Here is a 24,607-nt window from a genome sequence, read left to right as displayed (position 1 = left end):
TCTCCTTCCCAAAACAGACATGATATGAGACATGGTTTGCATACAGTAAACCATCTCATATCCCTTTTTTTTATTTTGCATATTCCACACTAATGTTAGTAGTGTGTATGTGCAAAATTTGGGCGCTCTTAAAGGGTTAAATCGCGGAAAAAATTGGCGTGGGCTCCCTTGCAATTTTCTCCGCCAGAATGGTAAAGCCAGTGACTGAGGGCAGATATTAATAGCCTGGAGAGGGTCCATGGTTCCCCCCCCCCCACCACTGGCTAAAAACATCTGCCCCCAGTCACCCTAGAAAAGGCACATCTTGAAGATGCGCCTATTCTGGCACTTGGCCACTCTCTTCCCATTCCCGCGTAGTGGTGGGATATGGCGTAATGAAGGGTTAATGTCACCTTGCTATTGTAAGGTAACATTAAGCCAGATTAATAATGGAGAGGTGTCAATTATGACACCTATCCATTATTAATCCAATAGTATGAAATGGTTAAAAAACACACACACACACATTATTACAAAGTATTTTAATTAAATAAATACACAGGGTTTTGTAATATTTTATTATACTGGTAATCCACCTGAAGACCCTCGTTCTGTAAAAAAGGTAAAATAAAAAAGCAACAATATCCCATACCTTCCGATGATCAGTCTCGTCCCACGCTGTAAATCCATCTGAAGGGGTTAACTAATTTTACAAGCAGAAGCCTGCTAATGCAGCTGTGCTCCTGCCTGTAAACACCTGGGGAATGAATGGAATGTAGGTCAATGACCTGTAGTTACCTTGTCGCGGTGAGGCGCCCTCTGCTGGATGTCCTCATATGAACTCGAGCCTGGGAACTTTTCAGAATATTTTCCCATGCTCGAGTTCATATGAGGACATCCAGCAGAGGGCGCATCACTGCGACTGAAGGTAACTACAGGTCAATGACCTACATTCCATTCATTCCCCGGGTTTTACAGGCAGGAGCACAGCTGCATTAGCAGGCTTCTGCTTGTAAAATTAGTTAACCCCTTCAGATGGATTTACATCGTGGGACGAGACTGATCGGAAGGTATGGGATATTGTTGTTTTTTTTACAGAACGAGGGTATTCAGGTGGATTACCAGTATAATAAAATATTACAAAACCCTGTGTATTTATTTCATTAAAATACTTTGTAATAATGTGTGTTTTTTAACCATTTCATACCATTGGATTAATAATGGATAGGTGTCATAATTGACGCCTCTCCATTATTAATCTGGCTTAATGTCACCTTACAATAGCAAGGTGACATTAACCCTTCATTACCCCATATCCCACCTCTACACGGGAATGGGAAGAGAGTGGCCAAGTGCCAGAATAGGCGCATCTTCCAGATGTGCCTTTTCTGGGGTGGCTGGGGGCAGATGTTTTTAGCCCGGGGGGGGGAGGGGGGGGGCAATAACCATGGACCCTCTCCAGGCTATTAATATCTGCCCTCAGTCACTGGCTTTACCATTTTGGCGGAGAAAATTGCGCGGGAGCCCAAACCAATTTTTTCTGCGATTTAACCCTTAAATTTAATAGCTAGAGCGCCCAAATTTTGCACATACACACTACTAACATTAGTAGTGTGGAATATGCAAAAAAAAAAGGGATATGAGATGGTTTTGTCGCTGCATATTTCTCGCAGGTCACACTGTTGGTCTGTGTGTAATCCGTATTTTTCTGGCCCCATAGACTTTCATTGGCATATTTTTTGCGTAATACGGTGACAAACGCAGCATGCTGCGTTTTTCTACGGCAGTAGAAGACCGTATAATACGGATCAGTAAAATAGGGCTGATAGGAGCTGGGGCATAGAGAAGCATTGTACCGTATGCAATCCGTATTTTCAGCACCCCTCCTATGTCCGTAAAACATGCCAGTGTGAGGCCGGCCTAATAGCCAGTTTCCTACTCCACACTGATGAGGGGCAAATACCCCGAAACAGCCATCTGTAGATGGATACCATGTTTTGGCATAGGTGGTTTTCCTTTTTGGATGCTGCCCTTCCCGTGGTTGTTCCTTCCCGGTGAAAGACCTGGCTATTTATTGCTTGCGTTGAGAAACACGTGATGGTGTCTCCGGCTTTTCTACATGCATTTGCATATTTCCCACATAAGGGAAGGGAGCAGTGTTCTGGATCACTGCGTTGAGAAACACGTGATGGTGTCTCTGCGGTGTTGGATGTTTTGATCTCTCCAAGGTCATTCATCCTTATGTTTATAGTTCAAAACAGCTGACATGTGCCGGGAAAGATGTGGGCTCATGCCGGAGCCCACATCAAAGGGAGGGTGTCCGACATTGTCGTATTATTACAAAGTCGGAAATGGGTTAAGTTCAACTGTTTATTTTGATGTAAAACAGTGTTATCACTGTTCATGTACTGACATTCATTCTCTGACCTCCATAGTACACGCCTGCGCAAGGCAAGATTGCCTTGTGCAGGCATGTACTATGGAGGACAGAGAATGAACTTCAATCCAATATTGCAGCCAGCGGGTAAGAAAAGGGTGAATCAAACACCTGAAAACCCCGCCTCTATGGCTGAAAATTGTTCCCTCCAAATTCAGGTGACAGAGTCCCTTTAATGAATTTTGCTTTTTTTTTCATGAAATAAGTATTTTATACAGTATAAAACAGAACTTAATATTTGGTACAGAAACCTTTGTTTTTGGCCCACTTCTCCATTCAGATCTTCTCCAGATCTTTCATGTTTCGGGGCTGTCGCTGGGCAACATTGAGTTTCAGCTCCCTCCAAATATTTTCTATTGGGTTAAAGTCTGGAGACTGGCTAGGCCACTTCAGGACCTTGAAATGCTTCTTACGGAGCCACTCCTTAGTTTCGCTGGCTGTGTTTTGAGTCATTGCAATGCTGGAAGACTTAGCTATGGCCCATTTTTAATGCCCTTACTGAGGGAAGGAGGTAGTTAGTCAAAATCTCACAATACATGACCCCCTTCCATTCTCCCTTCTATATCGTGCAGTCGTCTTGTCTCTTTTATAGAAAAGTACCCCGCAAAATGTTTTCCCCTTAATGATTGGGATGGTGTTCTTTTAGTTGTAATCATCATCCTTCTTCCTCCAAACATGGCGAGTGGAGTTGACACCAAAAAGATCTATTTTGGTCTCATCTGACCACATGACATTCTCCTCTGGATCATCCAGATAGTCATTGTTGAACTTCAAACGGGCCTGGAGATGTGCTGGCGTGAGCAGGGAGACCTTGTGTGACCAGCAGGATTTTAAACTATGATGGCGTAGTGTGTTACTAACTAATGTTTAGGTCATTAACCAGGTCCTCCCATGTAGTTCTGGGCTGATTCCTGACCTCTCAGAATCATCCTTACCCCATGAGGCGAGATCTTGCATGTAACCCCAGAACAAGGAAGATTGACAGTCATCTTGTTTCTTCCATTTTCTAATAATTGTGCCAACATTTGTTGCCTTTTCTGCAAGCGGCTTGTCTATTGTTCTGTAGCCCATCCCATTCTTTTGCAGGTCTACAATTTTATCCCTTGTGTCTTTAAAAACAGCTCTTTTGGTCTTGGCCATGGTGGAGTGGTTGGAGTGTGATTGATTGTGTGGACATGTGTCTTTTTATACATGTAACGAGTTCAAATAGGTGCAATTAATACAGGTAATGAGTGCAGACTTGGAGGGCTTCTTAAAAAAAAAAAACTAGCCGCTCTGTAAGAGCCAGAATTCTTGCTGGTTAGTAGGTGATCGAATACTTATTTCATACAATAAAATACAAATTAATTATGTAAAAGTCATACAATGTAACTTTGTTTTTTTTTACATTTAGATTCTGTTTCTCACAGTTAAAGTGTACCTACGATAAAAATTACAGACCTCTCCATTCTTTGTAGGTAGGAAAACTTGCAAAATGGGTAGTATATCAAATACTTATTTTCCCGACAGTATATACTATCATGTGAAATGGCATTTTGAATTTTGGTATTTGCAGAAAAGACTAGTGTCTCTCTACTACGGATATTTGTTTTACAAAGCCAAGCAGATTTTGTTTGCTTTAGTTTTGATACATGGGTCCTAGTGGTTTATTTGTAGACAAAATTCATAATCTGTGATTTCAGTATTTTCTCTGACAGCAAAAATAAATAAATAGAAAACTAGGATGATTGTTGTAATGACATGCCAATTATATCGAAGAAATGTGGGGTCCATCATGGATCCAAAGAGGTGACTGTCATATCTGTGCAGATAAAAAAGGAATGTGGCCACAATTGCTCAGCTATTTCCTTAACTACATTTTATTTCTTACTTTATGCACCAACTACCTACCTCAGAGTGGAAAAAATTAATCTGGGTCCTGCATGCATCAAACATTTGTCATATCCTTTCACTATAGCATTATAAATGCAATTGGTTTTAGCTTAAAAGGGAACTTGTCATTAGAGAAACTTGTATTAACCTGCAAATATGGAGTTAATCTGCAGGTTAATAGCATTTTATAGCACCTGCACTTAGCTGAACGCTGCTGGGAGAAAATTAACTTTATTCTCCCCTTGCAGCTTTCCAGGTTCAGTCACCGCTAAGTATAAATCGCAGCTGCTGTAATCGCACCACCCGGCCCTGACTGACACTAGCTCTGCATCGCGGCCAGGGTCACAGTTAGTCGCTGCTCTGTATACTCAAATCAGTAACTGAACATCCGCCGGCACCATCCCTGTGACTGAAACTTTTAGTTAATTTTCTCCCCGCAGTGCTGGCAGTTTAATAACGCATCAATCATATATGTTTTTATTTGTTATTATAGATGTTATTTTTGGGAGCTATAAATCTAGACAGTAATTTTTTTCCCCTTATTTCCTTTTAATCTGTTTCTATCAAGTTCAATAGAGCGATGGTGGGCCACTTGGAAAAAAGTCTTCTGACACTGTTTGCATTGAGTACTTTAGCCTACGTTGAATGTTTCACAGATGATGAAATACCAAATGAGTGGATGCTCCTCCATGTGGTCCAGGGACAGATACTTGGTGGAAACTACAGTTACCTGAGACTTAACCATGAAGGAAGGATAATACTGAAGATGAAGAGCTTGAAAGGTGATGCAGATATTTATGTTTCTTCTTCAATCCTTAGTCCCACTTTTGATGAATACGAGCTCCAATCTACAACTTGTGGCCTGGATGTACTAATTGTCCCAGACCATTTCAGCCGCCCTGTGGGAATCGGAATCTATGGGCATCCATTTTATCTTGAAAGTGAATTTGAATTGAAAGTTTATTATGATAGAACTATTCGAGAGGATCCATTTGCCGAAGCTTCTTATGACCCTGAACACCTCGAGGCAAGTAACAAACCACAAAAACAAGCCCCCCAGGATGCATCTCAAGAAGAGGAATCTATGCTGCGGACTATATTAATAGGAATTCTCAAGATTGTTCTAGAGATACTTTTCTAGGTGCTATTCTATTTTTTCTAGGTGCTATTTTAATTCTATAAAAAATATTAAAAATTTATACATGAGAAATGGAATCCTCTATAAATAAAGGACAAAGTCCAAAAAATCAAATACACATCAGCAGCTTTTTTTTTTTTTTTTGTACTTTACATGAATCAGGTAAAAAAATGTAAACCATGTTCTAAAGAGTTAATTTGAGCATAATATCACATTACCAATACAGGGTGTGGTATAAATGGTGAAAAGCAGGACTATTAAGCACTCACCTTACTGCCAGAGCAAAATAACAGCCATTGCAACCTCCACCTATCACACAGGGAAATTTGGGACCCACATTCTCAAAAAGAGCATTAAAGGAGCTAGCAATCATCCATTTATCATGTTTATAAGAAATATTAATTATGGGCCAGCACACCTCCACCCTAAATCTCACTAGTATAGCAATATCTAAACAGAATGTCAAGTGTTATGCTTTTAGCTAAACTGCCATAGTGGATGTTAATGTTTGTACAGGCAGTGCCAATATTGATCAAAATAGATCTCTTCATAGGTAATATAATTCTACAGCTACTAGAACTTTCTGGAGTGGTAATACAGACTTTAATACCAATATAAGTTTCTAAGTAAAATAGAAAAAAAGTCAGCTTACCAGACCCTTTTTTGTTTTTTTTAGACCTCCTGTTTGCACACAGCCGCCTCGCACAGATGAGGGTGAGACGGCCACAACAAAATCCAAGCAGGGAAAAAAATCCACATATTGCATCCAGCATTTAGACACACTAGCAGAAAAAAACAGTGATCAATGCGTTTCGACTTTTCGTCTTATTCATGATCATGAATAAGACAAAGTCAAAACGCGTTGATCACTGTTTTTTTCTGCTAGTGTCTAAATGCTGGATGCCATTTGTTGGTTTGTTTTACTTATGAGTAATAAAAGTTAATTTTTGTCACCTTCACCACTTGCTGGATTTTTTTCCCTGCTTGAATAGAAGTCTCTGGTTTACCTGTGTATGGATTTTTTTTTTCATTCACAATGTACTTTATGTAAATCAGAATGGGGCAACTTTTTGCATGGACATGGCTTAGAAAAAAAATCAATCATTAGCTACCATTACTTCCCCAAGAGGAGTCCCAATGTTTTCATGTAAAGACTTCTGGCAAATTTGAGTTTGCAACCAGCACCGAACACAGTTTAAGGCGACGTTCGCAGGTTAAGTATTTTACATCAGTATTTGTTAATTAAAACCAGGAGTGGGTGATAAATGTAGAAGTGGTGATGTGTTTCTATTATACTTTTCCTCTTATTGTTCCATTAGTGGATTTGGCAAATACTGATGTAAATAACTGACCAAATAAATACTGAACATGTGAACATGGCCAAAGGCAATACTGAAACAGCAAGGTTGAATAAGCCTAGAAAACTTCACTGTGCAGCGACTTTGACAGCTTGTAGGTATTACAGCTCTATGCACTTTGGAAACAAAACACAAATCTCTTCAAAATGTGACAGTATTTTTAGTTATTTTAAAATCATTTCAGTCATTTCCAAGCAGCATGATCCATTATGTTAAAAAGTGGTCCCAATTGGCATTTTAAAACCTTAAACCACAAATTACATTTATAGCACAGTTGGTGAATTCTGGGCTTTAAGCAGCTTTTGAGGTTTTGGCTAAAGTTATTTTTTAATGGAAGAAAATAAAAAATAAAACTCAGTACTTGCAACTATTTTCATCTTAATGTATGTGTGTCGATTGTCAAAAGGTATAAAAAACAAATGGTCACGATTTTAGATCTGGTGTGCAATGAGCTCAATCAAACTTTAAAGCATCATTATCTGCCAAGAATAGTGACAATCCTGGAATTTCGTAAGAGCGGTGTGAAGGCTAAATGGCATCTACGCACCCAAGTTCTTCTAATTTTACACCTATTGGTATGAGGTATGTTTTTCTTTCATTTAAAAAAAAATAATCTATACCCGGTTGCATTCATTTCAAGTCCTAGCATGCCAGGAAAATTGAGTACATTTTCAAAATAGTTTATTTGGTGTAAAAACGTTAAAAAGTGGTACATATGTGATCTTTCAGAGACCACACAAGAATAGAATTGTTCTCTAGCACCATTTTGAAAGGCTTGTGCAATTATCCAGCATGTAGGAATTCATTTGTTTATCCTTCTTTACTGTTTTTGCCTCTTTTTGCTCCTTTCTTTGGTGTTGCTGGGACATTCTGACAACAGTCACATATCCATCGACCTACAATGAAAAATATGGATTTTTATTCAAGTAGAATTCCACATATGATTGTCTGCAACTATAGTTGCACATGTGCTATCAGATTTTTTTAACACATTGACCACTGCCCACTTACATACGAGTAGCTGAGTTTTTTCTTTCAGCGCTGCCTACTGATACATACGTACCCCAATGAATCAAAATTATGTGGCATTATATGAATAATATTAGCATCCTATGGGCTTAGCGTCTCAGTAATGTCTACAGCAGATAGTCGCTGATTGGCCATCTAGCTGCATGCGGGCTGCCCTGGATAATGATGTCAGCAGTCAATGTGTTTAACGGACCACACACTGACTCATGTTATTCAATAGGACTGTTCAGATTGATTTTTCTCTCTACTCGAACATGTCGCAGCAAGCGCCACTGTCTTCCGAGCCTCGGATGAGACTTTCCTATTAAAGTTCATAGATGCAGATGCATTAAATAAAAAAAAAAACTGATCCCACATTAAACATCCAATTGTCAATTGATATTTATGGAAATATTTATATTATATGCCCAGGAAACTGTATTCGATAGTGTGCATATTTTAATGTAGATGTATAAAAACTGATTGCACACTAATGTAAAGTACAAACTGAAGAAAATCATCTGCGTTTCCTGTATGATTTTTCGTTTCCTCTATAGTCTCCTGCATAAACGAATAGATACATTGATAAACATGTTTTTTTTTCCCACAAGAACATTGAATGTCTAGTAGTTTTTTTTATGGTTTGTCATTAGCTGGTTTAGCTAATTTATTTATTATTCTAACCAGTAAGTATATGGTCAGAAAAATGAGGTGTTCTGTTACGTTAGAATAGAAAGTAACACGATTATGCAGGTTCACATATTGCATCTTTTCTAAAGGTACCGTCACACTAGACGATATCGCTAGCGATCCGTGACGTTGCAGCGTCCTGGCTAGCAATATCGTCCAGTGTGACAGGCAGCAGCGATCAGGCCCCTGCTGTGCTGTCGCTGGTCGGGGAAGAAAGTCCAGAACTTTATTTGGTCGCTGGACTCCCCGCAGACATCGCTGAATCGGCATGTGTGACACCGATTCAGCGATGTCTTCACTGGTAACCAGGGTAAACATCGGGTAACTAAGTGCAGGGCCGCGCTTAGTAACCCGATGTTTACCCTGGTTACCATCCTAAAAGTAAAAAAAAACAAACACTACATACTTACCTACCGCTGTCTGTCCCCAGCGCTGTGCTCTGCACTCCTCCTGCTCTGGCTGTGAGCGTCGGTCAGCCGGAAAGCAGAGCGGTGACGTCACCGCTCTGCTTTCCGGCCGCTGTGCTCACAGCCAGTACAGGAGGAGTGCAGAGCACAGCGCTGGAGGACAGACGGCTGTAGGTAAGTATGTAGTGTTTGTTTTTTTTTACTTTTAGGATGGTAACCAGGGTAAACATCGGGTTACTAAGCGCGGCCCTGCGCTTAGTTACCCGATGTTTACCCTGGATACCAGCATCGTTGGTCGCTGGAGAGCTGTCTGTGTTACAGCTCTCCAGCGACCAAACAGCGACGCTGCAGCGATCCGGATCGTTGTCGGTATCGCTGCAGCGTCGCTAAGTGTGACGGTACCTTAAGCAGAGAGTCAGTAGTCTGTTAGCACAAGTGTTTGTTCAACTGTTGATCTAAAGTGCTTTGCTCGTTTCGCATTAGTTGTTATACATTTTTCAACAATGCCAAGAAAATGTTTAAATCCTCCAAACAATTTCTGTTGTGTATGGTGAAGAGAAAAAAAAAAACACGTAAAAAGGAGTGTTATAAGCTTTTTTTCAGGTGTAAAGTTGGTGAACTCAAAAGGTACTAGGCAGCACATACGCAGTTTATCTTGAGTTAGGCATCTTACTGGAAAAATAGATCACATCATATACCATTTTGATTTTGTTTGGAGGGAACAAAAGGACCATTTCAAAAATTGCTATTTCTTTTTAATGCACATTAAAGGAATCAGATCTAAAACAGTTAATTACAGCAATTTGCCATCGGCAATGAGGCCTTACATTGTGAAGAGCTTACTGTACATAAATGATCAGATTTTGAGACAGTTCTGACTCTGACCCTCCTCACACTGAAGATAAAGCATATAGCAATGTGAGAAGTGATCCTACATCACTAACTTTGGGAAATTTGGATTTCAAATGTATAAATGCATAATAAGTTAGTAAGTTGTACATCAGAACCTTGCTTACCCAAGTAGATCTAAACGACCTTATCCATGATTTAGACTTGTCTAAACAATGAGAGCTTCTAAGTTCCAGGCTCTAAAGATGGTGTCTGTTCTACAAAGACTTAGTATGCAAGTATGGTAGCCAAGAAAGTGATTTGAGAAACTATTTCTCTGAAGGAAAAGGCGTACTTTTTTGTATTAATGCTCGTTGTGTTACAGAGGTCATTGGACATCAACATCAGACAAATAAGTAGCAACTCATGTTCAGACTCATCAAAAGAGTGAGCCCTTATGAAGCTAGCCCTCCCACTTGTAAATGTTCTTAAAGTGGGTTTGATTACCACATTTTTTAGGGACCATCTCACATTTAAAGTCACTTTGAGAGGTGTACATGACAGAAAATACCCAAACTTGACACCATTCTAAAAACTACACCCCTCAAGGTGCTCAAAACCACATTCAAGAAGTTTATTAACCCTTTACATGCTTCACAGGAACTGAAACAATGTGGAAGGAAAAAAACGGTAATTAGACCTACCGGTGATTGTATTTCCAGGAATCCATCCCGACAGCACCATGGAGGTCGTCCTTATCCATAGTGGGACAGGAAACCACGAGAGTACAAAAGGTCCATAAGACCTCTATGGTTACTGATGCAGGCCTGCTGTGAGCGCCCCCCTGTGGTCGGCGCTCACAGCACACCTGCATTTCAGCTACATAGCAGCGATCTGATGATCGCTGCTATGTAGCAGAGCCGATCAGGCTATGCCAGCTTATAGCCTCCTATGGAGGCTATTGAAGCATGGCACAAGCAAAAAAAAATGTTTTAAAAAATATGAAAAAAATATAAAAAATATAAAAGTTTAAATCACCCCCCTTTCGCCCCATCCTAAATAAAACAATTAAAAAAAAAACCTACACGTATTTGGTATCGCCACGTTCAGAATCGCCCGATCTATCAAAAAAAAAGCAATAACCTGATCGCTAAACAGCGTAGCAAGAAAAAAATCCGAAACGCCAGAATTACGTTTTTTGGTCGCCCTGACATTGCATTAAAATGCAATAACGGGCGATCAAAAGAACGCATCTGCACCGAAATGGTATCATTAAAAACGTCAGCTCGGCACGCAAAAAATAAGCCCTCACCCGACCTCAGATCACGAAAAATGGAGACGCTTCGGGTATCGGAAAATGGCACTTTTTTTTTTTTTTAAGCAAAGTTTTGAATTTTTTTCACCACTTGGATAAAAAAATAACGTAGACATGCTAGATGTCTATGAACTCGTGATGACCTATAGAATCACAATGGCAGGTTAGTTTTACCATTTAATGAACCTACCTAGCAAAAAAGCCAAACAACAAGTGTGGGATTGCACTTTTTTTTTTGCAATTTCACCGCACTTGGAATTTTTTTCCCGTTTTTTAGTAAAAGACACGGTAAAACCAATGGTGTCGTTCAAAAGTACAACTCGTCCCGCAAAAAATAAGCCCTCACATGACCATATTGACGGAAAAATAAAAAAGTTATGGCTCTGGGAAGGAGGGAAGTGAAAAATGAAAACGCAAAAATGAAAAAGGGCCGCGACTTGAAGGGGTTAAATAACAAAACAAGATACAAATGTTACATCACATTAGTTTTTAGTGATTTAGCATAGGGAGGGAAACTAATAGTGTTGTTAGGATGGATTCCTGGAAATACAATTACCGGTAGGTCTAATTACAGTTTTCCAGGTCATCCACCTGACAGCACCATGGAGAAGTACCAAAGTTGATTGGTTCTTGGGGTGGGACTACTGCCTGGAGTACCTTCCTGCTAAACCCTAGTTGTGTCGATATTACATCTAGTTTATAATATTTGGAAAAGGAACTGAGATTAGACCAGGACGCGGCGTTGCAAATTTGATCTGCTGAAGCTTTCCCCCTCCCCCGCTGCCATTGATCTAGACGAATGTGCTTTGATACTGCCTGGGGGATTCTTTCCCTGAGCTTTATAGGCCGAAATAATTGTGGATCTAATCCATCTTGCAATAGTAGATTTAGACGCTTTTCTACCTTCTGAATTGAACAAAAAGATTATCCTGTCTCCAGGGTCCAGTCACTTGTAGATATTTAAGGACTGTTTCTCTAACATCTAGGTTATGGTAGAAAGTTTCTTTTTGATTTTTAGACAACTGGAAAAAAGAGGAAGTATGACCTCCAGAATCATATTTGACTCTGAGATCACTTTCGGGAGGAAGGCTGGATCAAGTTTCAAAACCAACCTGTCGTTAAAGACCTGGAAATAAGGATCCTGGATAGAAAGAGCCTGAAGCTCACCCAGTCTCTTCGCCGAAGTGATGGCTACACGGAAAACCGTTTTTAGGGACAATTTACTAATATCTAGTTCACTCCCTAAATCATACAGGTGTTTACACAGTACTTTAAGGACTAAATTTAGGTCCCACGGTGGGACAGTTTTACTTATCAATGGTTTTAACCTCGCAACCGCTCTGGAAAACCGACTTATCCAGGGATGGGACAATAATGTAGAGTCGTAGAAGACACTAAAAGTCGCCTCTCCACAATAGCTGCAGAATTTTTTCCAAATTTTAGTATAGATGGAAGAAGTTACCGGCTTCTTACTTGCTTGTAGTATGGAAATAACTTCATCCGACAAGCCTTTTGCTTTCAGAACCTGGCGTTCAGGATCCAGGCCGACAATCGAAGAGATTCTGGTGGAAAATAGGTCCCTGATAAAGAAGGTCTCTCCTCCGGGGAAGAAAAATGGGTTTTTCCATTGACATCTTTAATAAGGGGAACCAACTTCTCCTTGGCCAGAACGGTACTACAAGAAGAACTCTGGCTTTGTCTTCTACAATTTTCTTGAGAATTTTCGGTACTAACGCCAGAGGAGGGAACGCGTATAACAGGCCTCTGCTCCATGAGTGGGAAAAGGCATATAACCCAGCCGGGTTTTCTTGAGGGTTCAGTGAGTAAAAGATGTTGACCTTTGCATTCTGTCTGGTTGCAAAGAGGTCTATGTCTGGATTTCCCCAACGATGGCATACGTCTGTGAATACTTCGTCGTTTAATTCCCATTCGGTCAACAAGACTGTCTTCCTGCTTAGGAAGTCCTCCATCTGGTTTCTGGTACCTTCTAGATGTACTGCCGAAACTGAGTACTCTCTTCTCTGCCCATTCGATGATTTGCTCTGCCAGCTCCTGCAGAGCCAAGTGTCTCGGACCACCTTGATGACAAAGAAAAGCTACTGCTGTTGTGTTGTCCGATAGTACTTTCACATGTTTGTTTTTCACCCAGGGCTGGGCAGAGGATAGAACTTTCCAGACTGCGAGTAGCTCCCTGTAATTCGAGGACTCCCTGCTGTCTTTCAGACTCCACAGACCCTGGTAATACTTTTCCTGCATATGTCCTCCCCAGCCTTGCTGGCTTGCGTCCGTGGTAATTACAACTTCGGGCGAATGAATCCAAGCAACTCCTTTTTGCAGATTTTTGGGATTTGTCCACCAGCGTAAGGAGGTCTTTACTCAAGGTGACAGATGAAACACCTTGTCCAATGACCCCTGTCTTCTGTCCCAGGAAGCGAGAATCGCTTGCTGAAGACGTCGACAGTGAAATGGACTCCAATTTACGCAAGGTATGCAGGCAGTCATCAGCCCCAGGACCTTCATGGCTTCCCTGATGGATACTCTGTTCTTCGTGAACTGACGAACTCTGTTTATTATGCCGGATAATTTCCCTTCTGGTAAAAAAGACATTCTTACACTTGAGTCTAGTATGACTCCGAGAAATTTTATTCTCTGTTTAGATCTAGATCAGATTTTGACCAATTTACAATCCATCCAAAATTCTGCAGTGTGGAGATCAAAGACTGACAGTCGGTCCTGAGCTGATTTACCATGTCTGCTATTACTAGGGAGTCGTCCAAATAAGGGACAACTATTATGTCCTGATTCCTTAGGTAGGCCACTACCTCTATCATAATTTTTGTAAAGACCCTTGGGGCTGAGGCTAGGCTGAACGGTAGGCAGCAAAACTGAAAGTGGAAGATCATGCCTTCTTTTTCTATTGCAAACCTGAGATATTTCTGGTGGCCTGGGTAAATTGGGACATGATAGTATGCACTCTTTAAATCTAGAGTGCACATTACCACTCCTTTCCCTTAGAGGGGAATCGTGGATTTTATAGACCATTTTGAATCACTTGTATTTTACCCATTTGTTTAGATGTTTGAGATTTATGATTGTCCTTGATTCTCCGGAGGGCTTTATTATGGAAAATAGACTCAAATAAAACCCTTGTCCTATTTCTTGGGGAGGCACTGGAATGATTGCAGCTGTTTTTACAAGATCCTGAATGTCTACCCACATGGGAGAGGTTGAGACGAGGTGGGAGCTGGATATTAGGAACTTTTGTGGGGGAGACAAGGAGAACTCTATTCTGTATCCCTGAGAGATCAGTTGTAGGACCCACGGGCTTGTGGTAATGTCATGCCAACCACCCAGGAACCTGGTTAGGTGCCCCCCTACTCCTGTGGCATCATTTCCTGTGGTATCCCGAAGTCGAACCTGAAAAGCTTATTTTTAGAATACATATCCCCCGACCAGTTTTTGAGCCAGATGGCTCTTCTGGCTGTGTTTGATAAGGATTGACTCCTGGCCGTGAACATAACTGACTCTGCAGAGGCATCTGCAAGAAAATCTGTTGTCATTTTTAGAAGGGGTAGGGATTTCAATATAGTCTCTCTAGGGGTTTTGGATGATAGTTCATCTACCAAATCATCTATCCACAAGTGCATAGATCGCGCCACTTATGTTGCCGCTATATTTGCACGAATCACAGCCCCTGAACTCTCCCATGTTCTTTTTAAGAGACCATCTGCCTTCCTATCCATAGGTTCCTTTAGGTTAGTAGAGTCTTCAAAAGGAATGGCAGTTCTCTTGGACACTCTGGCTAAAGGAATGTCTATTTTGGGAATGTCCTCCCAGTCTTTAACCTCTTCTGAATAAAAAGGAAGACGAAGTTTAAAGTCTTTGGGAATAGTCAGACGTTTCTCTACCTCCTCCCACTCTTCTAGAATCATAGACGCATATGAGAGTTCACAGGGAAAACTTTTGAGGTCTGAGTTCGTAACCTGCCAAAACATTTCATCCTGAACTGAACAAAATGGAGGTTCCTCAATCTGCATGGTGCGTCTTACTGCACCTAGTAACTCGTCCGTGTCCACAAAAGAGAATAAATACCTCTTCCCTCTTTCTGGAGGATCTCTATACTCATCCTCCTCCAGATCAGACTCGGACAAAGCTCCTTCAGAAGAGGAGTCCGAATCTCTCATCCTTTTCCTAGATAGACTTTCAGGCTGCGTAGGCTGAGGAACAACAAGGCCAGAAACTGACGCCTGCACCTCCTCTTTGATAATATGTCTCACAAAGGGTTTTTTGCCATGAGTCTTTCAACCTTATAGAGCAAATAGGACACTTCCTATATTTCCCCGACTTTTTAACTTCTTTTTTTATCCGTAGAAGTAGAGGTGCCCTATAAAACAGAAGTGACTCTGTCTTAGAAAGCTGCACACTGGTGGGTGGGTGGTGGGAATTAAGTGATAATCCCTTCGCAGGGTACTCACATGCACTTGGCTCTCCGTCTCCAATCTGGCGGTATCCTCCATGCCCGGAATGCGCCCTACTCAGCGGAGACGTCGCACCCTAAATCCCCTTTACCTTATATCCATAGCGTTGGAGCGCTTCAGCCGCGCTCATCAACATGCCCTGGAAACAGCTGTAGTGCGGAGGAGACGTCGCCCCGCCCACCGATGACCGCAACCTGGAAGTGCGTTCTCAGTAATGGCCGCTGCTGTCCAGACTTCACTCCGGGACCACATGAAACAGTGGAGACCCCGGGCGGTGTGCCTAATCGAGAGCCCCCCTAAGGAGGAAGCGACCGGTTATCCCAGGAGCAGCGCTGCACTGGGTAAGCTGAGGGACCCTGTGTCGGGTTTCAGCATCCGGAGGTCTTGAGGTGGGAAGGGTAACAATGGCTGAAACCTCCGATCCACACCCTCCGAACGGAGCCTGCCGGCGTTACACTCGTCGTTCTTATCCACAGTGGGACAGAAAAAACACTAATGGGTGGTAGGGGGAGGGTCCTTTTGTACTCTTGTGGTTTCCTGTCACACTATGGATAAGAAGGATGACCTCCGTGGTGCTGTCAGGTGGATGACCTGGAAATGAACATTTAACTTTTGTTTGCAAACATTTTACTTCAGAACCGATTTATTTTATTTTCATAAGTGTAAAAAGAGAAAATGAACCATAAATTTTGTGTGCAATTTCTCCTGAATACGCCGATACCCCATATGTGGGGGCAAACCACTGTTTGGGCGCACAGCAGGGCTTGGAAGAGAAGGACCACAGTTTGACTTTTTCAATGCAGAATTGGCTGGAATTGAGATCGGACGCCATGTCGTGTTTGGAGAGCCCCTGATGTGCCTAAACAGTGGAAACCCCCCACAAGTGACACCATCTTGGAAACTAGACCTTTTAAGGAACTTGCCTAGATGGTGGTGAGCACTTTAAACCCCCAGGTGCTTCAAAGAAGTTTATAACGTAGAGCCGTGAAAATAAAAAAAATAAAAAATCACATTTTTTCTACAAAAATGTTCTTTTCGTCCCCAAATTTGTATTTTCACAAGTGTAACCGGAAAAATTGGACCCCAAAATTTATTGTGCAACTTATCCGGAGTACGCCAATACCCCATATGTGGGGGGACCACTGTGTGGGCACATGGGAGAGCTCGGAAGGGAAGGAGCGCCATTTTGGAATGCAGACTTTGATAGAATGGTCTGCGGGTGTTATGTTGCGTTTGCAGAGCCCCTGATGAACCTAAACAGAAGAAACCCCGCACAAGTGACTACATTTTGGAAACTAGACCCCCCAAGGAACTTACCTAGATATGTGCTGAGCATTTTGAACGCCCAAGTGCTTCACGGAAGTTTGACGCAGAGCCGTGAAAATAAAAAATCATTTTTTCCTCAAAATGATTTTTTAGCCCCCAATTTTTTTTATTTTCGCAAGGGTAACAGGAAAAAATGGACCCCAAAAGTTGTTGTCCAATTAGTCCTGAGTATGCTAAAGCCCCATATGTGGGGGTAAACCAGTTTGGGCGCATGGCAGAGCTCAGTAGGGAGGGAGCACCATTTGAATTTTTGAACGCAAAATTGGCTGTCGCGTTTGGAGACCCCCTGATGTACCTAAACAGTGGAAACCTCCCAATTCTAACTCCAACCCTAACCCCAACACACCCCTAACCCTAATCCCAACCCGATCCATAACCCTAATCACAACCATAACCCCAAAACACCCCTAACATTAATCCCAACCCAAATCAAAACCCTAAGCCCACTACACCCCTAATCATAATCTCAACCCTAATCCCAATACACTCCTAACCCTAATACCAACCCCAACTTTAACTGTAATCCCAAACCTAACCCTAATACTAACCCTAATCCCAACTCTAACTTTAGCCCCAACCCTAATCCTAATAGGAAAATGGAAATAAAGGGGAGGTTATTTATTTTTTTCTATTTTGATCACTATGATAGGATCTCACAGCGACCAAAGAAGAATCTCCCTCTGCCGGCCGACAGATCACGGCGGGAGCACTGCGCCTGCCGTTTTCTTACAGGAGAAAGAAGCCGGCGGCCAGGAGGGAACGCAGGAGGACCCAGGGACACCGGTAAGAATAACAGGGTCCCCAATCCCCCTATTTCTCTGACTTCTGATGTGCGATCAAATCAGAGGTCGCCGGTAAATGGTTAATTACTGGCGATCGCAAAACTGGGTCGGTAAAAACCGACCCCGATCATGTTCTTTGGAGTCTCGGCTACTCCCGGCAGCTGAGACCCCAAATATCTGCCGGATGCCGGCGGGCACACTGCGCCTGCCATTTTTTTCCTGGAAGATGGCGGCACCCATCGGGAGCCACAAGGAGCACTGGGGGACACAGGTAAGTATTGGGGGGGGGGGGGGAGATCGGGGACCCCATTTCTTTGTCCTCTGAGGTGCAATCACATCGGAGGACAGAGAAATTAAATGGGAAATCGCTTTTTTTGCGGCCACCGGTAAACTGTTAATTACCGGCGATCAAATCATGTTCTCTGGGGTCTCGGCAACCCCCGGCAACTGAGACCACAGAGAAAATCTGACACTGTCACCCCCCTCCAGCCGTTATAAACTAAAAGAGCCACCTTGTGCAGCAGAAATGCTGCATTCTAACAAGGTGGCTCTTTTAGTTTCAGGTTCAAGTATACCCCAAATAAAGCGTCTGCAAGCCTGGCTGGGACGTCAGACGGCCAGAGCTTACTGCGTCGGCGCAGTACACTGCGCAGGCGCAGTACACTGCGCAGGCGCCGGTTTTGAAACGTACACAGCGCTGAGGGGGCGGTGCCAAAAGCGCAGGAAGATTGGAGTGACGGCAGAAGAGCGGTTAGAGCTGGGGAGTGAGGACCCGCATCCCTGGCTAGAGACAGGAATTGTGGCTAAGTATAAAAACGCTTTATTTGGGGTATACTTGAACCTAAAACTAAAAGAGCCACCTTGTTAGAATGCAGCATTACTGCTGCACAAGGTGGCTCTTAGTTTATAACGGCTGGAGTGGGGTGACAGTGGCCCTTTAAATAAAAATGAACATTTAACTTTTTTTCACAAAAAAGTTACTTCAGTTCCAATTTGTTTTATTTTACCAAGGGTAACAGGAGAAAATGGACCCCAAAAGTTGTTTTACAATTTGTCCTGAGTACGCAGATACCCCATATGTGGGGGTAAACCACTGTTTGGGCGCATGACAGGGCTCGGAAGCGAAGGAGCGCCATTTGAATTTTCAATGCAATATTGACTGGAATTGAGATGGGACGCCATGTTGCGTTTGGAGAGCCACTGATGTGCCTAACATTGAAACCCCCCACAAGTGACACTATTTTGGAAAGAAGATCCCCTAAGGAACTTATCTAGAGGTGTGGTGAGCACTTTGACCCACCAAGTGCTTCACAGAAGTTTATAATGCAGAGCCGTAAAAATAAAACAAAAATTTTTTCCCACAAAAATTATTTTTTAGCGCCCAGTTTTGTATTTCCCGAGGGTAACAGGAGAAATTGGACCCCAAAAGTTGTTGTCCAATTTGTCCTGAGTGCGCTGATACCCCATATGTGGGGGGGAACCACCGTTTGGGCATATGGGAGGGCTCGGAAGGGAAGGAGCGCCATTTGGAATGCAGACTTAGATGGAATGGTCTGCAGGCGTCACATTGTGTTTGAACAACTTCGTTATACCAAGAAACAGAAAGATGATCGGCACAGAGCTTCACTATAGCGCAATTGGAGATTCGCTTAAACGATCTGTTTCAGAAGGAAACCCGTAGAAGCGCCGTAGCGCGAAACGGCCGTAGCGCGAAACCCGTAGAAGCGCCGTAGCGCGAAACGGCCGTCGTCCGGTCTCTCCTCACTCCCGCTCCCTCACAGATCACTGCGTATGCCGGTTCATACTATGCATAGTATGTTTTGCTGAATAAAGAGCACACTTGGAAGAAGCGCAAGGGTGAGTGCTGCATCATTTTTCTTCTCATTATATGGTCACATTGTGTTTGCAGAGCCCCTAATGTACCTAAACAGTAGAAACCCCCCACAAGTGACCCCATATTGGAAACTAGACCACCCAAGGAGCTTATCTAGATGTGTTGTGAGAGCTTTGAACCCCCAAGTGTTTCACTACAGTTTATAACGCAGAGCCGTGAAAATAAAAAATTTGTTTTTCCACAAAAATTATTTTTTAGCCCCCAGTTTTGTATTTTCCCAAGGGTAACAAGAAAAATTGGACCCCAAAAGTTGTTCTTCAATTTGTCCTGAGTACGCTGATACCCCATATGTTGGGGTAAACCCCTGTTTGGGCACACGGGAGAGCTCGGAAGGGAAGGAGCACGGTTTTACTTTTTCAACGCAGAATTGGCTGGAATTGAGATCGGACGCCAAGTCGCGTTTGGAGAGCCCCTGATGTGTCTAAACAGTGGAAACCCCCCAATTTTAACTGAAACCCTAATCCAAACACACCCCTAACCCTAATCACACCTCTAACCCAGACACACTCCTAACCCTAATCCCAACCGTAAATGTAATCCAAACCCTAACTTTAGCCCCAACCCTAACTGTAGCCTTAACCCTAGCTCCAACCCTAACCCTAGCCCTAACCCTAATGGGAAAATGGAAATAAATAAATGTTTTTAATTTTTTAATTTTTCCCTAACTAGGGGGGTGATGAAGGGGGGGTTTGATTTACTTTTATAGCGGGTTTTTTTAGCGGATTTTTATGATTGGCAGCCGTCACACACTGAAAGACGCTTTTTATTGCAAAAAATATTTTTAGCGTTACCACATTTTGAGAGCTATAATTTTTTCATATTTGAGTCCACAGAGTCATGTGAGGTCTTGTTTTTTGCGGGACGAGTTGACGTTTTTATTGGTAACATTTTCGGGCACGTGACATTTTTTGATCGCTTTTTATTCCGATTATTGTGAGGCAGAATGACCAAAAACCAGCTATTCATGAATTTCTTTTGGGGGAGGCGTTTATACCGTTCCGCGTTTGGTAAAACTGATAAAGCAGTTTTATTCTTCGGGTCAGTACGATTACAGCGATACCTCATTTATATCATTTTTTTATGTTTTGGCGCTTTATTTTATAGAAAAAAAAAATTATTTTTGCATCGCTTTATTCTGAGGACTATAACTTTTTTATTTTTTTGCTGATGATGCTGTATGGCAGCGCGTTTTTTGCGGGACAAGATGATGTTTTCAGCGGTACCATGGTTATTTATATCTGTCTTTTTGATCGCGTGTTATTCCACTTTTTGTTTAGCGGTATAATTGTTTTTTACCTCTTTTTTTACGGTGTTTACTGAAGTGGTTAACTAGTGGGACAGTTTTATAGGTTGGGTCGTTACGGATGAGGCAATACTAAATATGTGTACTTTTGTTTTTTGTTTTTTTATTTAGATAAAGAAATTTTTTTATGGGAATAATATTTTTTTTTCTTTATTTAGGTATTATTTTTATTTATTTATTTTTTTACACGTGGAAATTTTTTTTATAACTTTTTTACTTTGTCCCATGGGGGGACATCACAGATCGTTGATCTGACAGATTGCACAGCACTCTGTCAGATCAGCGATCTGACTTAGAGCACTGCAGGCTTACTAAGCGCCTGCTCTGAGCAGGCACTTGGTAAGCCACCTCCCTCCCTGCAGGACCCGGATGCCGCAGCCATCTTGGATCCGGGGCCTGCAGCGAGGAAGGAGGTAGGAGACCCTCAGGGCAACGCAATCACATCGCGTTGCTGCGGGGGTCTCAGGGAAGCCCCCTCCCTGCGCGATGCTTCCCTATACCGCCGGCACACCGCGATCATGTTTGATTGCGGTGTGCCAGGGGTTAATGTGCTGGGGACGGTCTGTGACCGCTCCTGGCACATAGTGCCGGATGTCAGCTGCGATAGGCAGCTGACACCCGGCCGCGCTCCCCCCGTGAGCGCGGCCGTTCGCGCTGGACGTACTATTCCGTCCTTGGGAAGTAAGGCCCACCCCACATGGACGGAATAGTACGTCCAATGACAGAAAGGGGTTAAATATAAAATACAAAAAGAAACATACCTGAGGGAAGAGCACCAAGACCAACACAAAAAGTATGGTAGCCACGGTCACAGTGGTCACAGAACATCATTTCCTCTTCATGGTGAGGCTGTCCACATATAATACATGTTTTACACTCCATACATTGCCAAGGATATTTCTTTATTACAGCAACCAGGTCGGGTGACATATCCAAGCATGAAGGATGACCTATGAGAAGAAAACCACAACTTAGCATTAGCCACCTATATAGCACAAAAACTTATTTTGGAAACCCCCCCCCCCCCCCAAAAAAAAAAAAAAAAACCTAAAAAATTCTTATGCATCCAAAAACAGAGATAAAAGGCAACCCCCATTAACACTCCTTTCTACAGGGTGGGCCATTTACAGTGCCTTGCAAAAGTATTCGGCTTCCTAGAACCTTTCAACCTTTTCCCACACATCATGCTTCAAAGATAAAGATACCAAATGTAAATTTTGGGTGAAGAATCAACAACAAGTGGAACACAATTGTGAAGTTGAACGAAATTTTATTTTAAAATTTTGTGGAAATACCAAAACTGAAAAGTGGGGCGTGCAATATTATTCGGCCCCTTTACTTTCAGTGCAGCAAACTCACTCCAGAAGTTCATTGTGGATCTCCGAATGATCCAATTTTGTCCTAAAAGCCTAATGATGATAAATATAATCCACCTGTGTGTAATCAAGTATCCATATTAGGGTATGTGCACACGTTGCGGATTCTCTGCGGATCCGCAGCGTTTTTTGCAGTGCAGAAATGCTGCAGATCCGCAATTGATTTACAGTACAGTGTAAATCAATGAGAAAAAAAATACTGTGTACACTTTGCGGAAAATCCGCTGTGGAAACGCTGCAGATTAAAAGAAGTAGCATGTCACTACTTTTTTTGTGAATCTGCAGCGTTTTTGCACCCATTCCATTATAGAAAACCGCAGGGATAAAAAACGCAGCAAATCCGCAAGAAAACCGCAGCATAAACGCACAAAAAACGCTGCGGAACCGCACAAAAAAAGGCAACATGTGCACATAGCCTAAATGCACCTGCTTTGTGATAATCTCAGGGTTCTGTTTGAAGCACAGAGAGCATCACGAAGACAAAGGAACACAACAGGCAGGTCCGTGATACTGTTGTAAAGAAGTTTAATGCCGGATTTGGATACAAAATGATTTCCAAAACTTTAAACATCCCAAAGAGCACTGTGTAAGCGATCATATTGAAATGGAAGGAGTATCATACCACTGCAAATCTACCAAGACCCGGCAGTTCCTCTAAACTTTCATCTTAAACAAGGAAAAGACTGATCAGAGATGCAGCAAAGAGGCCCATGATCACTCTGGATGAACTGCAGAGATCTACAGCCGAGGTGGGACAGTCTGTCCATAGGACAACAATCAGTCGTACACTGCACAAATCTGGCCTTTATGGAAGAGTGGCATGAAGAAAGCCATTTCTCAAAGATATCCATAAAAAGTGTCGTTTAAAGTTTGTAACAAGCCACCTGGGAGACACACCAATCATGTGGAAGACGCTGCCCTGGTCAGATGAAACCAGAATCAAACTTTTTGCAACAATGCCAAACAATATGTTTGGCGTAAAGGCAACATAGCTCATCCCCCTGAACACACCATCCCCACTGTCAAACGTGGTGTCAGCATCATGGTTTGGGCCTGCTTTTCTTCACCAGGGACAGGGAAGATAGTTAAAATTGATGGGAAGATGGATAGAGCCAAATACAGGACGATTCTTGAAGAAAACCTGTTGGAGTCTGCATTAGACCTGAGACGGAGATTTGTCTTCCAACAAGAATGATCCCAAACAAAGCAAAATCTACAATGGAATGGTTCACAAATAAATGTATTCAGGTGTTAGAATGGCCAAGTCAAAGTCCAGACCTCAATCCAATCGATAATCTGTGGAAAGAGCTGAAAACTGCTGTTCACAAACGATCTCCATCAAACCTCACTTAGCTTGAGCTGATTGCCAAGGAAGAATGGGCAAGAATTTGTCTCTCGCTACACAAAACAGAGAGACATACCCCAAGCGACTTGCAGCTGTAATCACAGCAAAAGGTGGCGCAACAAAGTTAAGTTAAAAAGGGGCCTAATAATATGGCATGCCCCACTGTTCAGTTTCTCATTTTCCACAAAAATTTAAAATAACCAATAAATGTCATTTAACTTCACAATTGTGTTCCATTTGTTGTTGATTCTTCACCAAAAATTTATATTTGGTATCTTTATGTTTGAAGCATGACATGTGGGAAAAGGTTGAAAAGTTCCAGGGAGCTGAATACTTTCGCAATGCACTGTATATGGATACACCTAAATAAAATGGGAATGGTTGGTGATATCAACTTCCTGTTTGTGGCACATTAAGATATAAGGGAGGGGGAAAACTTTACAAGATGGGTGGTGACCATGGCGGCCATTTTGAATTCGGCCATTTTGGATCGAACTTTATTTTTTTCAATGAGAAGAGGGTCATGTGACAAACTTATTGAGAATTTCACACACAAAAAAGAATGGTGTGCTTGGTTTTAACATAACTTTATTCTTTCATGAGTTATTTACAAGTTTATGACCACTTATAAAATGTGTTCAAAGTGCTGCCCATTGTCTTGGATTGTCAATGCAACCCTCTTCTCCCACTCTTCACACACTGATAGCAACACCGCAGAAGAAATGCTAGCACAGGCTTGCAGTATCAGTTTCAGATGTTGCACATCTCGTATCTTCACAGCATAAACAATTGCTTTCAGATGACCCCAAAGATAAAAGTCTAAGGGGTTCAGATCGGGAGATCTTGGTGGCCATTCAACTAGCCCACGACAACCAATCCACTTTCAAGGAAGCTGTTCATGTAGGAATGCTCAGACCTGACACCCATAATGTGATGGTGCACCATCTTGGGTAGAGTGTAGAGTGTGTTGCTGCACAACAAGAACCCCTATGTGGAAAGAACCACACACATTAACTGCAGATTAGGGGCAAGCAAAGGTGAAACCCATTAATACCACAGAAATTTGCAGTA

General features: G+C 42.3%; 2 protein-coding genes across 5 annotated transcripts in view; one reads left to right on the top strand and one right to left on the bottom strand.

Moving 5' to 3' along the window:
• The window catches only part of C5H6orf120 (chromosome 5 C6orf120 homolog), a 30,359-nt gene extending 24,819 nt beyond the window's left edge, over positions 1–5,540 (top strand). Inside the window, exon 2 of the mRNA XM_069769326.1 lies at positions 4,857–5,540. Coding sequence (XP_069625427.1) covers positions 4,857–5,429 — 573 coding nt within the window. The 3' untranslated portion in view covers positions 5,430–5,540. The remainder of the gene's footprint in view (positions 1–4,856) is intronic.
• A 1,908-nt stretch (positions 5,541–7,448) lies between these two features.
• The window catches only part of PHF10 (PHD finger protein 10), a 307,704-nt gene continuing 290,545 nt past the window's right edge, over positions 7,449–24,607 (bottom strand). For all 4 annotated transcript variants that reach the window (XM_069769324.1, XM_069769323.1, XM_069769325.1 and 1 more), the window contains 2 exons: positions 21,577–21,765; positions 7,449–7,680 (listed from right to left, as the gene is read on the bottom strand). In XM_069769324.1, coding sequence (XP_069625425.1) covers positions 7,595–7,680; positions 21,577–21,765 — 275 coding nt within the window. In that variant the 3' untranslated portion in view covers positions 7,449–7,594. The remainder of the gene's footprint in view (positions 7,681–21,576; positions 21,766–24,607) is intronic.

This window comes from Ranitomeya imitator, chromosome 5 (assembly GCF_032444005.1).
Source record: "Ranitomeya imitator isolate aRanImi1 chromosome 5, aRanImi1.pri, whole genome shotgun sequence".
Lineage (NCBI taxonomy): Eukaryota > Metazoa > Chordata > Amphibia > Anura > Dendrobatidae > Ranitomeya > Ranitomeya imitator.
Note: the sequence above shows the minus strand (reverse complement) of the source record. Positions and strands in the feature narration are given on the sequence as shown.